The sequence below is a fragment of the Macaca mulatta genome, chromosome 7, assembly GCF_049350105.2.
Source record: "Macaca mulatta isolate MMU2019108-1 chromosome 7, T2T-MMU8v2.0, whole genome shotgun sequence".
Classification (NCBI taxonomy): Eukaryota; Metazoa; Chordata; class Mammalia; order Primates; family Cercopithecidae; genus Macaca; species Macaca mulatta.
This window is the reverse complement of record NC_133412.1, coordinates 29,175,719-29,193,850: the sequence shown is the minus strand read 5'-3', so window position 1 is coordinate 29,193,850 and position 18,132 is coordinate 29,175,719. Positions and strand designations below refer to the sequence as shown.

The 18,132-nt window shown below is 39.5% G+C and overlaps 1 protein-coding gene across 2 annotated transcripts in view; it reads right to left on the bottom strand.

The window, feature by feature from the left end:
* The window catches only part of TMOD3 (tropomodulin 3), a 79,959-nt gene that overhangs the window by 14,432 nt on the left and 47,395 nt on the right, over positions 1-18,132 (bottom strand). For both annotated transcript variants that reach the window (XM_015142196.3, NM_001266419.1), the window contains 4 exons: positions 10,376-10,498; positions 8,957-9,046; positions 3,830-3,960; positions 919-1,026 (listed from right to left, as the gene is read on the bottom strand). In XM_015142196.3, the coding sequence (XP_014997682.1) occupies positions 919-1,026; positions 3,830-3,960; positions 8,957-9,046; positions 10,376-10,498 (452 nt within the window). The remainder of the gene's footprint in view (positions 1-918; positions 1,027-3,829; positions 3,961-8,956; positions 9,047-10,375; positions 10,499-18,132) is intronic.

The following is an 18,132-nucleotide window of genomic DNA, read 5'->3' as shown; positions in this document are numbered from 1 at the left end:
GCAGGCACAGGATGGAAGTCAGGAGTTTGGTTAAGGACTTACATGTAAGTCAGGAGTTTGGTTAAGGACTTACATGTAAGATGTAAATTAGACATCCAAGTAAAGCTGCTGAGGAGGTAGCTGAACATGAATACAGAATTCAGGAGAGATACAAACTGTAGATAACAACACCGGGAGGCATCAGCAAGTATATGGAGATAATATATATATTTCTGAGATTACCCAGGAAGTCAATATAGACTGAGAAAAGAAGGACCAAGTTCTGGGCCATTCCAATATTTAGAAGTTGAAGAGATGTGGAGAAACCAGTACAGGGCTTTGAGAAGGACTGTCCACTGAGGTAAGGGGAGCCCCCAGTGGAGTGAGTGATACTCTCAAAGCCAAGTGAAACAAAAGGTTTATACCATGATCAAGTGGGATTTACCTCAGGAATGAAAGGTTGGTTCAACATATAAAAGTCAATCAATATACCATATTGACAGAATAAAGGACAAAAACCATATGATCATCTCAAGAGACACAGCAAAAGCATTTAACAAAAATCCACCACTAAAGATCCATAAATGGAATCCTCTGAAGATGTTAAAATAATGTGGTAGATCCCTATGTATTGATACAACAAAACTTTAAAGATAAAACGTAGAGTAAAAAATCAAGTTGCAGAACAGCATACACTACATGATTCCATTTATGTTTTAAAAAATTCATATGAAGGAGGGGGAAGCTGGGAGGGGGAAAAATTCATAGGAAGGAAATACAGGAAAAAATAAACACAAAAAGGTGGTAAGTAATATACTGCCTAATAGTGAGCTAAAAGATTAACTATAAAATAAAGGGGTAAATCTCGTTCATAAAAATCACCACTGTAACACACCCTGGGTATGTCATAATTTTGATATTCTCAAGTAGCTTACTTACAGTAGCAACAGGGTCATTGCTCCGGGTGGCTGCAAGACTGAAATATTTCACATGTGTGTTGGTTTCCAAAGCCTTTGCAAAATCTTTTAGGGTTGGAATTGGGATATTCTTGAAAGACAATAATATAAAACATCATTACATTTCAATTTTCATTATATTTAGTTTCCATTAATCAAATATTTTTTTTTTGCTTTAAAATGTATTCAGAAGTTATACAAACTCAAAAGAATTAGTCTACAAATGAAAACAAATAATGCAGTTTTCTCCACATTTATCTGGCTTATTTATGATGGAGCATTTGCATAAACTATTGACTCAGAGCAGTGCACATAACACCATTCCTCTAGCACTTAGATTTAAAAAAATTCTCACTATTCTCACCTTTCATTATTCTTTGTATGTATGTATGTATTTATTTATTTATTTTGAGACGGAGTTTCACTCTTGTTGCCCAGGCTGGAGTGCAATGGCACAATCTCAGCTCACTGCAACCTCCATCTCCGGGGTTTAGGCAATTCTCCTGCCTCAGCCTCCCAAGTAGCTGAGATTACAGGCATGCGCCACCAGCTCTGGCTAATTTTGTATTTTTAGTAGAGATGGGGTTTCATTATGCTAGTCAGGCTGGTCCCGAACTCCTGACCTTGGGTGATCCACACTCCTTGGCCTCCCAATGTGCTGGGATCACAGGCATGAGTCACCGCTCCCGGCCTTCATTATTCTTTTTATATGAAAATAAAAGTGGATTTACTTTTCTACAAGGAGAGAGATGAAGGAGCCCATCTCTGATGGAGTATGATTCCTGAGGCAGACAGACTGTTCTCAGTCACTTAGTTTAAGCTACAAAGTACTAAGAGAGATTAAACCTACACTACTTGAAGGAGAGAAAATAAAGTATTGAAGATGCTGGTTTTTCTCCGTAGTATGTGAGACTTCAATTCCCCTTAGCCTGGTTATTTTCAGATCATTACTGTTTATTTAGAGAAAGGAATACACAGGGACCAAATTAAAAAAATTAAAATAGGCCGGGTGCAGTGGCTCACACCTGTAATCCCAGCACATAGGGAGGCCAGGGTGGGCAAATCACTTGAGGTCAGGAGTTCAAAACCAGCCTGGCCAACATGGTGAAACCCCATCTCTACTAAAAATACAAAAATTAGCCAGGTGTGATGGTGGGTGCCTGTAATCCCAGGTATTCAGGAGGCTGAGACACAAGAATCGCTTGAACGTGGGGCGGGGCAGAGGGTGCAGTGAGTCAAGATCGCAGCCTGGGCAACAGAGCGAGACTCTGTCTCAAAAAAACAAAAAAACAAACAAACAGGCCGGGCGCGGTGGCTCAAGCCTGTAATCCCAGCACTTTGGGAGGCCGAGATGGGCGGATCACGAGGTCAGGAGATCAAGACCATCCTGGCTAACACGGTGAAACCCCGTCTCCACTAAAAACTACAAAAAAACTAGCGGGGCGACGTGGCGGGCGCCTGTAGTCCCAGTTACTCGGGAGGCTGAGGCAGGAGAATGGCGTAAACCCGGTAGGCAGAGCTTGCCGTGAGCTGAGATTCGGCCACTGCACTGCAGCCTGGGCGGCAGAGGGAGACTCCGTCTCAAAAAACAAACAAACAAACAAACAAAAAAAAAAGTGAGTAATCAACTATGAATATAAGCTTTAAGCTTTCTCTGAGGGTTTCCTTCCTCCACTCACAGGAAGGATTACTCCCTAGAGGAGCACAGAGGCTTTCTTCCCTAGGCTCATGATTTCCAGATGCTCTCCTCCCCTTGTCCCCCAGTTCAAAAAAATCAACTTTTAAAATAAGGAATTTATAATGAAGCTTTTACACAATGGCTAATATCTAGATAATCTGAGTTTACTCTTCGGTGATTAATTACCCCTATGCCCTCCTAATTTCTTCTTTCCTTACTCCAGGGAACAGTTGCATTGTTTAAAACTCAAAGTAAGATCCCAGAAAGCCTATTCCTAGGTGATTACTCAAGAGAATTTAAAGCATGTTCACACAAAAACCTGTGTGTGAAAGTATATAGTGGCTGTATTAATAACCATCCCAAACTGGAAGGAACCCATATGTCTACCAACTGATGAACAAATAAACAAACTGCAGCGTATCTGACACACTCACCAGGAATGAATCTCAAATGCATTATGCTAAGAAGTCAGACCCCAAAGGCTACATACTATAGGATTCCATTTATATGATATTCTGGAGAAGGCAAAATGATAGGGAAAGAAAATAGGTCAGTGGTTGTCAGGGGCTAGAGCTGGGGGGCAGAGAATGACTACAAAGAGGTATGAGAGAACTTCTGCAGTGACAGATATATTCTACATCTTGAGTGTAATGGTGGTTGTACAAAATTGTATGCACCTGTCAAAATTCATAGACCTGTACATTAAAAGGGAGATTTTTACCATATTTAAATTTTACCTCAAAAAAAAACCAGGTTTTATTTTTTGAGATGGGGCGGTGGCAGGTCTCACTATGTTGCCCAGGCTGGTCTCAAACTTTTGGGTTCAGGCCATCCTCCAGCCTCAGTCTCCCAGATAGCTGGGATTATAAGCATGCACCACCATACCTAGCTAAGGAACCAAATTTTACAAAAGCAAGACCCAAGAGGCTAAATGTTCTTAGAAGCGGGCAGTATTTAGAAAACCCGAGAGATTTATTCTGACAGTTTGTAGGGTTTACATTTTTAGATGATAAATTTCTCAAAAAGCAAGTGAGAAAATACAATACCATAACACTTCAGTATCTAAAATATGAAGAAACCTATGTTAGCATACTGGTAAGAGCAAAAACTTTACCTTAAAGTAGAAAGAATTAGACTATTTTATCAACTGCCCAGCTCTCATCCTAGGTTCAGCCGACTCAAAGCAATACAAAACCACTCTGACTAGCACACTTACCTTTATATTATTCAAATTAACTTCAACAAGATAAGCATCATTTTCTTTAATTCTCTTCAAACTCTCTTCTACGTTGGTTGGATTTGGTGGCTCATCAAATACTGGAAGAATCTTTTCACCTTTGACCACATCTGCAGTGATAAATGAAAAGAGCGGCGGTTGATACTTTTTTTTTTTTTGAGATGGAGTCTCGCACTTTCACCCAGGCTGGAGTGCAGTGGCACTATCTCGGCTCACTGCAAGCTCCGCCTCCCAGGTTCACGCCATTCTCCTGTCTCAGCCTCCTGAGTAGCTGGGACTACAGGCGCCCGCCACCACGCCCAGATAATTTTTTTTTTTTTTTTTTTTTTTTTTTTTTCTGAGACGGAGTCTCGCTCTGTCGCCCAGGCTGGAGTGCAGTGGCGCGATCTCGGCTCACTACAAGCTCCGCCTTCCGGGTTCACGCCATTCTCCTGCCTCAGCCTGCCTGGTAGCTGGGACTACAGGCGCCTGCCACCACGCCCCGCTAATTTTTTGTATTTTTAGTACAGATGGGGTTTCACATTGTTAGCCAGGATGGTCTCGATTTCCTGACCTCGTGATCCGCCCACCTTGGCCTCCCAAAGTGCTGGGATTACACGCGTGAGACACCGCGCCCGGCCCCGGATAATTTTTTGTATTTTTAGTGGGTTTCACCATGTTGGCCAGCATGGTCTCAATCTCCTGACCTCGTGATCCGCCCGCCTCAGCCTCCCAAAGTGCTGGGATTACAGGCGTGGGCCACCGCACCGGGCCTGGAGTTGATACTATTACAGTGGATGCAGATATTCACTTGGTAACATCTCTTTCTCTCTCTCTCATACACACATATTTATTCAAGGGGACAGATTTAAAAGTTTCAGCCCCACAGTTCTGAAAAGATCCTTTATGTGTTGGCACATATTTATTTATTTTTTTTAAATGGTTTTTTTTTTTTTTTTTTTTTTTTTGAGATGGAGTCTCACTCTATTGCCCAGGCTAGAGTGCAGTGGCGTGATCTTGGCTCACTGCAACCTCCTCCTGCCACGTTCAACTGACTCTCCTGCCTCAGCCTCCCGAGTACCTGGGACTACAGGTGTGTGCCACCATGCCTGGCTAATTTTTGTATTTTTAGTAGAGATGGGTTTCATCATGTTGGCCAGGGTGGTCTCGAACTTCTGGCCTCAAGTGATCTGCCTGCCTTGGCCTCCCAAAGTGCTGGGATTACAGGCGTGAGCCACTGCGCCTGGCCTTGACACACATTTAAGGCATCCAAATAAAATTTTACTGAATATAAATACCAAACATGTTCAATATTTAATTTATTTGCCATGTATCAGTCTTCAAAAATGAATATTTTCATTGTCTTAGTATATTACAAGATATTTTTACCACTCAAATATATTTGATAGCACAAGTTGATGATGCCATTTGTTTTTAGCAATATTTAAGATAAAGTACTAGTATGATAAAATCTAGCATCTCATCATTTCTCTGAGATTTAACTGATAATTGGCATAAAGGCAGTAAGAATCACAGACTTAAAGAAATATAGCCTAAATGAGAAGAATAAGGTGATGGGAGGGCACATTACCTCTTCCTCCCATGGGGAGTACTCTGCAGTGGGAAAGTAGGGAGAACTTTCTGTGAGAAAGAAGGAATAGGAAGGAGGGTGGGAATAAGGAGCAGAGAGGGAGAGGAGGTAAAGGTACACGGAAGAGCTACTGAGACAGAGTCTCCAAAATTTACTGCCCTCCCTCACTCTCACTCCCTAATCTTTACCTCAGCTACCCACACGATAGGAATATGATGCTTCAGATGTGAACAACAGAGGCCCTGAAATCCTTGAGTCCTTTCAAGAGATCACTGTGCTCTGCTGCCTGTGTGTGGGGGTCCATGAACAACTATAACGGGTAAACTTTTATGGATATATTTTCTGGGGAAAGCATTACTTTTTTGTGGTCATTCAAGTCAAAGACCACAAAAGGCTCACAAACTAGTGAATGACCACAAAAGAGTAAGAGCAATTGACATGGAAAGACTGACTGGGTTCAAAATGGACTACTATCTGGCTTTTTTCCTTCCTGCCTTCCTCTAGATTTTAGAAGCAAAACTCATCTTGAGACAGGGTGCACTGATTATCCAATAAATTCCATTAAGGGTATCTTGTTACTTTCAAATATCACACACACACACAGAGCATCTTGAAGAGATCAATTTAGATAAAGGTTTGAAAATTACTTTCCTGAGGTAGGGTGAAAAATCTGAATATATTTAGTCTGGAGAAGTATATATTAAAAGAAGTTATGCTAGCTGTTTTCAGATTTATCCTGTAGAAGCTGAGAAGAGACAAATTTAGTGCTGTTCTGAAAGGCTGGGTTAGAACAAGTATAGATTGCCAAGAAGCAGAACTTGGTTCAAGACAAGGAAAAACTTCCTAATGGAGCTCTGCTCAACAACAGAGAGTGGGCTCCCTCTCACTTGAGTTCAGCAAGGTAGTCTTCAAGACAGCTAGGGAAGAACTTCCTCAATGAATGGAAAATTGAGTAGTTCTAATTTTATAAAACCACAGGATGTGTGGAATGGGGAAAGAAATCTCGAGAGTCTTGCACCTTAATGAAATAATGAATCCAGTCAATGGGATGCAGGAATTATTAAGCAAAAGGTTCATGGGAAACTTAAAAAGGATGGATCAGGCTGCCTACATTTGAACCCTGTGATCAATCTCATTCCCCCAAAGAGGAAGGATTAGATTTGATAAGCTAAGTTCTTAATATGATTCAATCACCACCCATGAAGCATTCTTGCCAAAAGGGACCTGCACCTGCACCTCATCAAGCCGCTAGAACTAAAAATTTATGGAAACACAGGTGATAGAAAAACATAAAATGATACCATAAGGTTGAAATCAGCCAAATCCAGAATGTGGAAAATTCTATGAAAAATAACCCAGTTTCTTAAAAAATAAATGGCATGAAAAAAAAGAAAAAAGAAAAAAAAAAAAAAAGGAAAGAGGTTGGGGAGGAGAACTGTTAAGAAATTAAGGGAGACTAAAAAGACAAACAACCAAATGCAGTGTGTAAGCTTTTTTGAGTCAATAATGAAATGACATTTTGGACAGAATAGAGGAAATCTGGACACAGACTGGGTATTACATGATACGAAGAAAATACTGTAAATTTTAAACTTTGATGATGGCATCATGATTACATTAAAAGAAAAGCCTTTATTTGTGAGACACACATATGGAAATATTTATAGGTGATGTAATACAAATGAACAGGGTTTGCTTTAAAATACTTCAGGAAAAAAAGTAGAAGGGCTAGGGAGGGAGACAGAAGATGAATAAAACAAGGCTGGCAAATGTTAAAAAACAGCTGAAGCTGGGTAATAATATATTATTCTCTCTTCTTTTATGTATGTTTGAACACTTCTACAATAAAAACTGAAAAATGAGAAGCGGGATGGTCAAATTGCAAAACATCGTAAAAAGGAATGTTATACACATGTCTGAATGAGGTAGATGTATACATATTGACTAGAAAACATGGTCCACTGCTAAGTGATACACTATATAACACGGGTTAAAATCCTTACCACTGACTTTGTGTAAAATATTGAGGTTACTTAATTATTTTAAAATCTCAGCTTTCTCACATGCAAATTAAAGATAATAATATCTATTTCAAAGAACTGTTTTGAGGGCTGAGAGTACTCCACATCCAAGAGCTGTGCATGCAACATGGCCCACAGTAAGCATTCAAAAACATTTAGTTGGCCAGGCACAGTGGCTCATGCCTGTAATCCCAGCACTTTGGGAGGCTGAGGTGGGCAGATTGCCAGAGGTCAAGAGTTTGAGACCAGCCTGGCCAACATGGCAAAACCCCGTCTCTACTAAAAATACAAAAAAAAAAAAAAAAAAAATATTAGCCAGACATGGTGGCGTGCACCTGTAATCTCAGATTCTCAGGTGGCTGAGGCAGGAGAAGTGCTTGAACCTGAGAGGCAGAGGGTGCAGTGAGCCACGATAGTGCCACTGTACTGCAGCCTGGGTGACAGAGGGAGACTGTTTCCAAAAAAAAAAAAAGAAAAGAAAAAAAATTAGCTAATAGAATTATTACTGAAAAATTAAGTTGCAATAAATACTTACAGTATAATCTTTTTTTGTAAAAAACAAGAGACTATGTATAACATGTATACATTAGTACAAACAGTGAAAAGTCTGGTAGGGTAGATACAAAAGTGTTTTAACAGGATGCTGTTTGGGTAAGCAGAGGGCATGACAGCTGCAGACAGAGACACTTTTACTTCTTCCCATAAATACTTACGTATTGTTTAAATGTGCTACAAAGGCATGTATCACCTTGCTAATTTAAGAACACCCTATACATGAATTTTTTATCTGTTTTTTGAGATAGGGTCTTGCTCTATTGCCCAGGCTTGAGTGCAGTAGTGTGATCACGGCTCACTGAAGGCTCAATCTCCTGGGCTCAAGCCATCCTCCCCTCAGTCTCCCAAGTAGCTGAGACTAGAGACATGTGCCACCATGCCCAGCTAATTTTTAAAATTTTGTAGAGATGGAGGTCTACATTTCCAAAGCTGGTCTTGAAGTCTTGGACTCAAGCGATCCTCCTGCCTCAGCCTCAGAAAATGAAATTACAGGCATGATCCACCACACCTGGCCCCTATAAGTGAATTTCTGAAAAGCTTTGCTTTAGGCTATATAATACTTCACAGCAGACTGAAAGGTTTAGGGGTTGAATAGTTTTGTGGTATCGCCTGAATCTGATTTTATAATGTAATTTCTTTGTAAGTATTATTATCTATTTCTTGAAAATTAGTAGTAGTGATAATAAAATGTCAACAAAACCAAGTTTGACTAGCTTTTATACTGTTTAGTTATTATTTAGTGAGGTAGAGTGGTTCTTACTACATTTGCTGACCCATTAAGCACAAAATATTTAATACTCTATTTTCAATGTCTTTCTTGGTTAATACCACCAAATTGAAATATCAGGTTTCAAGTACATATATATAACATCTAGTATGTGAATACTTAAGCTGACACAAGGCAAAAACAAAATATATTTAATAAACGATTAGAATTCACAAAGCATTTTAAGTACTCACCTGAAAAATGTTCTTGGTCAACACCATTACTACTTCCCATCATATTACAGAACTGTGTATTCGTTATCAAATTGTGCATCCCAAGAATTGCTATATAGAAAAAGAAAGTTTTTATTGTTTTAAACATGAAGAGTTTTACAATTAAAAATTTTTATCAATAATTTTAATATTCTCTGGACCTTTTCCTATAAATTACAGATCACACACACACAGAACAACAAAATGATTAAAAATCACCTACAATGTCATTCTCATCAATACTCTTATTATTTTTCCCCACATTTCTAAATTTACATTTCCCCGCATTTCCAAAATCAGAGTTGGAGGCAGCCTAATCCTGAACATAAATCTATGCTTAGCTCCATCTGGTGGCTAAGAGAGAAAATGGAAAGGATCTATTTTTGCCATTAATTTCACAAGGTTTCTAGGAATATCATGTGACAAAAAGCAGATTTTCAACTTAACCTTCGTATTTTAATGTATGTTAATCTCATGTCATTAATTTGCATTTGGACTCCAGTTAAGAGTAAAATACTAAAGTATTAGGTTCTTGTATGTAAGAATATGAGCACCCTTCAAATATGACAGGAGGAAAAATAAATTTGGTTTTAGTTTTTGATGCCCTTGTGTACAAATAAAGCAGAAGTCAGAGGATGTCCTTGGCTCATTCCACTCTGATTAATGTACTATTTACAGATCTGTCAGTCCTCAGTCCCTCAACGCAAAGACTCCTGCTCTGGCTGTGGCATCACACCTTGACCTGTCCCTTTCCAAGGTCCTTCCCAAAGGACCATCAGTGCTACATTCAAACTTAATAGTTCTTGGGGTTATTTGGTATGAAGAACTCCCCATGCATCACACTTTTCTATCTAGGAAAGTAGGTCGTACATAGGTACGGAGGGGAAGATACTGGTCTAGATAAGAAATTGGCAATAATGAAAATAATAGAGAGGTTTGGAGTGTTTCATATACACTTCAGAAAAGTTGGGAAGGTGGTGAGTATAGCTCAGAACTGACTGCTTCAATCTACTTTCTAGTTACTCATCTCTCAGTCTTCTGATAAAGTAGGTCAGCAGTTGACCCTGAAGACTCTTTTTCGGTGTTCAGATGGGACAGCTTCTAGCTGAGCACCAGCTGATGAAAGATTTTTAGAAAGACTTTCAAATATGACAACATGGGAAAAGGTGTCAACAATACAATACATTCTCTTAACATAAACATTTCACTATTGAGAGTATTTAGAGAAATGAAACTCTTTATGTCAGCTTTATCGTGTAAAATATAAAGCCAAATATGTGGTTACTGATTCAACAGTACTTGCTAGGTAAAGAAAACATCTGTATCATGTATATAGGTATGTGCTGGTATTTCCCACTCCACCCCACGTTTATTCACAAATTAAATTGTTTTAGGTGATACCTGCGAGGTCACACAATTCTGTATCAGAAGCACTTGTCAAAGCTTCTTCTAATTCTGGATCAAGAGACACTTTTTCTTCTGTAAAAGTCTGTACAGGTTTTTGTTTGGGGATAAATATTTTCCCTGTAAAATAAAGCACTTTGTTAATTCCACTATTACTGCTATTAACTCATTACCATTTTATCCTTGTAACCAAAGTATGTATAATTGAACCTGAAGGAAAAGATTAACATTAACAGTAATTTTGTTTTATCTCTGACATAGATTTTTAAGTTTCCAGTGTAATATTTTGGCTGTAAAAGTTGGAAAGAAAAGGTCAACTGAGAAACTTTTCATCTGTGGAAATAAAAATGGGCTCTTTTTAGAGTAATTGCGAGTTGCTTTACAAATAATCAATCAATAAATGAAGGAATAAACAAAAAAACCTATAAAATTTTAAAGAGATTGAAAAAAAAAAACCCAAAAAAACCAGATTCCAATTTCTTTTTTTTTGAGATGGAGTCTCACTCTGTCACCCAGGATGGAGTGTTGTGGCGTGATCTTGGCTCACTGCAACCTCTGCCTCCTGGGTTCAAGTCATTCTCCTGCCTCAGCCTCCTGAGTAGCTGGGACTACAGGCGTGCACCACCACACCCGGCTAATTTTTGTATTTTTAGTAGAGACGGGGTTCTGCCATGTTGGCCAGGCTGGTCTTGAACTCCTGACCTGAGGTGATCCACCCGCCTTGGCCTCCCAAAGTGCTAGGATTACAGGTGTGAGCCACCGCGCCCGGCCCCAATTTCTTATTATTAAGCAACAAACGGTTACTGTCACATGGGGGATGGCAGAGACAATTATGATTCTAGAAATTCAAATTCTGATTGCAAGTAAATTTCTACGTCTTGAGTGGCACTCTGAAATTTTTAGTCATTATTCCTCCAAGCCTCAATGTACACGAACAAAAAACTAGTTACTCTAGAAACCTAAAGACTTTATCATATGAAAATCATGTTTATGACCATATGTTCTATGCAAGATTGAAAATACGAAGGGAATGGAAAAATGCTAATAATTATAACTGCAGCACTAGCTGACCAAACAAGATGTACTCATACAACTTGGGTTACTAAGCTTGCATAGAACAGAATACCCAATTAAAGTTGGTTTAAACTGATGCTTCAAAAGCTCTGATGTTCATGTTAGTCACCAGGGATCTTACTAAAGTACAGATGCTGATGCAGCAGGTCTGAGTAGGGCCTGAGATTCTGCATTTCTAACCAGACTTCCAGATGATGCTGATCCACAGACCACTCTTAAAGCAATAAGGGTTCAAACAACATGAAGTTTTATTATCTCACTTAATAAGCCCACAGGAAGGTGGTTCTAGGGTTGGTTTAGTAGCTCACTGTTGACATCAAGGATCCAGGTTCCTTTGTTTTTCTCTTTGGCTATTCTCAGTGTGGAGGCCTTTGTTCTTAGGCCTTCACAGTCTCAAGATGACCTTTGTAGCACCAAGTATTATGTCCCCACACAATAAAGCCAGAACAGGAAGGAGTTCTTTTTCAATTGCCAACTTTTTTTAAGGCTAGTCAAGTGAAGCAGCGGGAGTAGAAATGGAACAAATAAATCTGTAACTGGTTGTGATCAATTAGCTGTAACCACCACTGCACTTGGACCACCCTCAACTGCCAACTTTTACAAGAAATCCTGCACTGCAGATTTTTCCTTTGGTCTATGCCCCAGCTGCAAGGGTGGCTAGGAAAGCAAGCATCTGTGAATGGTTGTTAAATGGGCAACTATAGTGTCTGTCCCAAACTGAAACCAACTAAAGTACTTTTATATTCCCTCAATTCCCTGAACATTTCACCATAGCTACACTTAGACATTGTGCAATGTGTTTGTCTTTTGCATGCTTTTCAAGGGGATGCTGTATGTTCTGTTCATCCCTGCATCCTTGCCTAGAACACAATAGGCAATCCAATTTGCTGAATAAACAATTTGGTGATCACCTTCAGTCCAATGGCCCCATTTTATAAAGTATAATTTAAATACATGGGCTCAAAGTCACACAGCAGAGCTAATACTAGAACACAGGTTGTCAAACTCTTAAGGCCAGGGCTTCAGTGCTTTTTCCAATTAACTGGTGGCTTACAAACTTGATTTTTTTAGCAACAGACTTTTCCCCCCCAAACAAATGCCCACCTATATGGTGGTATATATAACTGATCTTAGTACCAAATTTTGGAATTCTGGTGACTGGATAATCTTTTATTATTGGTTCACAGGTAAAGAGAAATCCAAATCATTATGTCCTGATAATTCCATACTTTTCATAGTGGTTGAGATTACAACTAAAGTGACATACATTTCAGGGGGGCATAATTTTAATTGCCAGTTCAGGATAAGTACATTTTCCTTAGCTCAATCTACCAGTTTTCAACTGTGTATGGCAGTAGTTCTAAATGTTATATGCACAGTGGCTTCACTGTGAGAGCTTTACAAAATTCTCATGTCCAAGCCCCACTCCAGAGATGCTGGTTTAGTTAATCTTGTATGCTGCATGGGCAGCTGAATTTTTTAAAGCTCTCTAGGGATTTTGATGCATAGCAGCCAAGGTTGAGAGCAACTGGATTATGGTATTCACTGACTAAACAAAACTACTCAAGCTTCTTGCCACAAAAAATGATCAGTATGTGAGGTAATATTTATGTCAAATTTAATTTAGCTATTCCACAATGTGTACATGTAAAAAAAGTTATACACCGTAAACAACACAATTTTTACTTGCTAATTTAAAAAAAAAACTACACAAGCTATCAAATAGCTGCCCATGTCTTATTTGAGGGACTGATGGAATCTAAAGCACTATAAAAATCTAAGATGCTTATTTTTTATAATCCTTATACACATTCCTTAAGAGGCATTATTTGTATCTAATTTCCCCCATACATAAATTTTTGCTAATGCTTACAAATACAAAATGAATCTCGGCAGAAAAATCAGTAAGGCAAAACAAAACTCCCAACGACCTAGAAAAATTTTTCTGTCATACAGAATTTTGCTCGATTTCATAGAGTTCTGACATAGCTTGGCACCTCTTCTGGCACTTCTCTTTGGCACTTTGGGAGGTCAAGGTGGATCACCTTAGGTCAGGAGTTCAAGACCAGCCTGGCCAACATGGCAAAACCCCGTCTCTACTAAAAATACAAAAATTAGCCTGGTGTGGTGGTGCACGCCTGTAGTCCCAGCTACTCAGGAGACTGAGGCAGGAGAATCACTTGAACCCAGGAGGCAGAGGGTGCAGTGAGCCAAGATCACGCCACGACACTCCAGCCTGGGTGACAGAGTAAGACTCCATCTCAAAAAAAGGAAATTGGATTCTGTTTTTTGTTTTTTTTTTTCCAATCTCTTTACATAATTTTTCTGTATGTAGAGATTTTTGCTATAGAGCGATTTAGCTTGTACAATATTGTTTTTTAAAATACAAAAAGTAATTACTTCATATTTTCTTCTAAGTTAGTTGAACACTAATACACTGTAATAAGTTATCTTTTAATGCATATATATGAAGTTTAGTTATAGAAAAGTAGAAGTAAAGAAATTAATTTTGTAAGAAAGGATAAACTAGGAAGGACCTAAGTTAGTATTATGAATACAAAACCTAAGGGACTCTCAGCAAATTAATTTACAGATTTATACAATCTCTTTCAAAATCTCAGTTGGTTTTTTTTATAGAAAGTGACAAACTGATCCTAAAATTCATATGGAAACCCAGAATAGCCAAGAACACAGTTGTAAGTAAGACTTAAACTTCCCAGTGTCAAAATTTAATGCAAAGCTACTATAATCAAAACAGTGTTGGTGCACTAGGAAAGACATTTAGATCAACAGAATATAACCAAAAATCCAGAAATAAACCCTTATACTTATGGTTGATTTTCTACAGGAATACCAAAACAATTCAATGGAGAAAGAACAGTGTTTCAACAAATGGTACTAAGACAACTGCACAGTCACATGCAAAGTTTTTTGTTTTTGTTTTTTTTCTTTTGAGAGAGTCTCTCACTTGGTCACCCAGGTTGGAGCGCAGTGGTGCAATCTCAGTCCAATGCAACCTCCGCCTCCTGGGTTCAAGCGATTCTCATACCTCAGCCTCCCAAGTAGCTGGGACTAGTAGTAGATGGGGTTTTGCCATGTTGGTCAGGCAGGTCTTAAACTCCTGACCTCAAATGATCCACCTGCCTCGGTCTCCCAAAGTGCTGGGATTACAGATGTGAGCCACCACTCTTGGCCCTCATATGCAAAGTTGAATCCTTACCTCACACCATACTCAAAATAGATTATAAACCTAAATGGGATGGACATGGTGGCTCACGCCTATAATCCCAGCACTTTGGGAGGCAGAGGCGGGCGGATCACCTGAGGTTAGGAGATCGAGACCAGCTTGGCCAACAAGGTGACACCCCGCCTCTACTAAAAATACAAAAACTAGCCAGGTGTGGTAGCACATGCCTGTAATCCCAGCTACTCAGGAGGCTGAGGCAGGAGAATCACCTGAACTTGGGAGGCGGAGGTTGCAGTGAGCTGAGATCGCGCCATTCTACTCCAGCCTGGGCGACAGAGCAAGACTCCGACTCAAAATAAATAAGTAAAATAAAAACAAAAACCTAAATGTAAGGGCTAAACTACAAAACTCTTAGGAAAAAACATAAGATTATATCTCCTTGGGAGGCTGAGGCAGGCAGATCACCTAAGGTCAGGAGTTGAAGACCAGACTGACCAACATGGAGAAACTCCATCTCTACTAGAAATACAAAAGAATTAGCTGGGCATGGTGGCGCATGCCTGTAATCCTAGCTACTCAGGAGGCTGAGGCAGGAGAATCGCTTGAACCCAGGGGGCAGAGGTTGCGGTGAGCAAAGATAGTGCCACTGCACTCCAGCCTGGGCAACAAGAGCGAAACTCTGTTTCAAAAAAAAAAAATTTATATCTCCGTGACCTTGAGTTAGGCAATGGTTTTTAGATATGACACCCAAAGTATAAGTAACAAAAGAAACATAGATAAATTGTACTACATCAAAATTAAAAACTTTTATGGGGCAAATTATACCATCAAGAAAGTGAAAAGACAATCTGCTGAATAGGAGAAACATTTTTTGAACCATGTATCTGGCAAGAAATTTTTATCCAGAATATATAAGGAATGCTTGCCAATCAACAATAAAAGGACAACCCAGTTTAAAAGTAAGCGAGGATTTGAAGAGACATTTCTACAAAGAATATGTACAGCTGGGCATGGTGGTGCACATTTGTAATCTCAGCTACTCGGTCAGTCGAGGTAGGAGGATTGTTTGAGCCCAGAAGTTCGAGTCCAGCCTGGGATGCATAGCAAGACCCCATTTCCAAAAAGCAAACAAATATACAGTAGTCTAACAGTACATGAAAAAATACTCAGTATCATTAGTTATTAGGGAAATGCAAATCAAAACCACAATGTGATATTACTTCACACCCACTAAGATGGCTATAATAAAACAGACAACAAGTATTGAAGCATGTGGAGAAATTTCAACCCTGGTACATTATTGGTGAGAAGGTAAAATACTGCAGCCACTTTGGAAAACAGTTTGGCAGCTTCTCAATTTGTTAAAGAATCGTTACCTTATGATCCAGCAATTCTATTCCTAGGCACATACCCAAGAAAAATAAAAACATATGTCTATACAACAACTTGTATAAAAATGTTCATAGCAGCATATTCACAATAGCTAAAAAGTGGCAACAACCTGTATGTCCATTAACTGAGAAACAGATAAACAAAATGTGGTATCCATACAATAAAATATTACTCAGCCATAAAAAAGAATGAAGTACTGACACACACTGTAACAAGATGAAACTCCAAAACCTTATGCTAAGTGAAAAACGCCACAAATACATATTGTATGATTCTGTTTATAGCCGGGCACGGTGGCTCACGTCTGTAATCCTAGCACTTTGGGAGGCAGAGGCAGGCAGATCACGAGGTCAGGAGATCGAGACCATGCTGGTTAACACAGTGAAACCCCTTCTCTACTAAAAATACGGGCGCCTGTAGTCCCAGCTACTCTGGAGGCTGAGGCAGGAGAATGGCGTCACCCTGGGAGGTGGAGCTTGCAGTGAGTTGAGATCACATCACTGCGCTCCAGTCTGGGCGACAGAGCGAGACTCTGTCTCAAAAAAATAAATACATAAACAATGATTAGATCAGATTAAAAAACTCTCGGATAAGTATGAAATGATACATTCCCTGCCCCCAAGTTAAACAAAACAAAAATAAAGCTGACCCTTGGTTGCTAAGAGTGTTGAAACAGTTTAGTAATGTTTCTGCAACTACAAAACAGCAGCTAAGGAAATGGAAGACACTGAGATAAGAATTCATATAATAGTAATTTAAATGTATGGCATTTATCCAAACCCATGTTTGTGCCAAGAAAAAAAAAAAGAAAAAGAAATATCCTGTGCCAAGATCCTTGTTATTGTCACAAAATCAGTGAGAAATACTGTGATCCATGTTAGCAATTCCATTGCCAGGACCTTTCTTTACTAGTCTTCATCTCTTTTGCTCTGATAGCAAGTTACAGCTGCAACAAATGTTAAGAATTATCTTAGTCATAGCTCCCACCCTTGTTGAGTATATAAAAAATATAGTAACAAGAAACAGAGATGGCTCTTGGTTACTTCATTCCTACAGAGTTGAAAGGCCCTAGCTAACTTTACTGTTTGTTTACAAACTGCTTTGTTCCAGAAAAGATTGAAGGACCCTATGCCACTATAATCTCCAGGAGGCTTTGCGATATATTGTTTGACAAGCAGCACACAAACCTCAAACCAATCAAACTAAAGGATGAGGGGACAGAGCCTAGAAAGACGTTTTTGTTTTGATACAGTGACACACACCACACCTGCTTGATGCTGCAATATGGTCACCAATAAATGCTTAGTCAACAAATGGTTAGTGAGTGAGTTTGTGTATACTAGACAATGAACTAGAAAGACACCACAAGGAAAACAAAACAAGAGATCCTTCACTTTAGGGAGCTAATACTCTAACAGGGAAATAGAATAGCAACTGAATCCTAATCTGGAGGATCTTATGTCAAGATGGGGTAATAAGGACAGAATTTACCCACATGCCTGAAACAACTAAAATGGATAAAATATATGAAACAAGTTTTATACACACACACACACACACACACACACACACACACACACACTCTTTTAAAGAGATAGGTCTTGTTATGTCGGCCAGGTTGGTCTTGAACTCTTTGGCCGCAAGCAATCCTCCTGCCTCAGCCTCCCAAAGGGCTAGGATTACAGGCATGAGGCGCCATACCTGGCCAGAAACAACAGTTTTCAAGACACTGGCCATCAGGCAACAAAGGACAGTGATCCCTATGAAATGGGGAAAACAGAGGTGAGCCCTGTGAGTACCTAGCTTATTGCCTGGAGAAAGGTTCCAGGCTGCAGATCAGGGAGCAGAAATTCAGGAAGAGCCTGGTGAACTCCGAGCTGAGGAGACACAGCTGAGGTCCAGAAAAACCAAGGCAGCCAGTGTTTGAAGGATAGGGAACCAGAGAGGAGGGAGCTGCACACAGAGGGAGCCCAGAAATGTGCAGAGGGTTGCACTGAGTGTTCAGCAGAGCACCAATTGGTACGTGTATGTGAGGAGCTACTTTGAGCCAAGGAAGAAAAAAAAAATCTGAAAGCTTAGAGCTAATAATGCCCATGTTCAT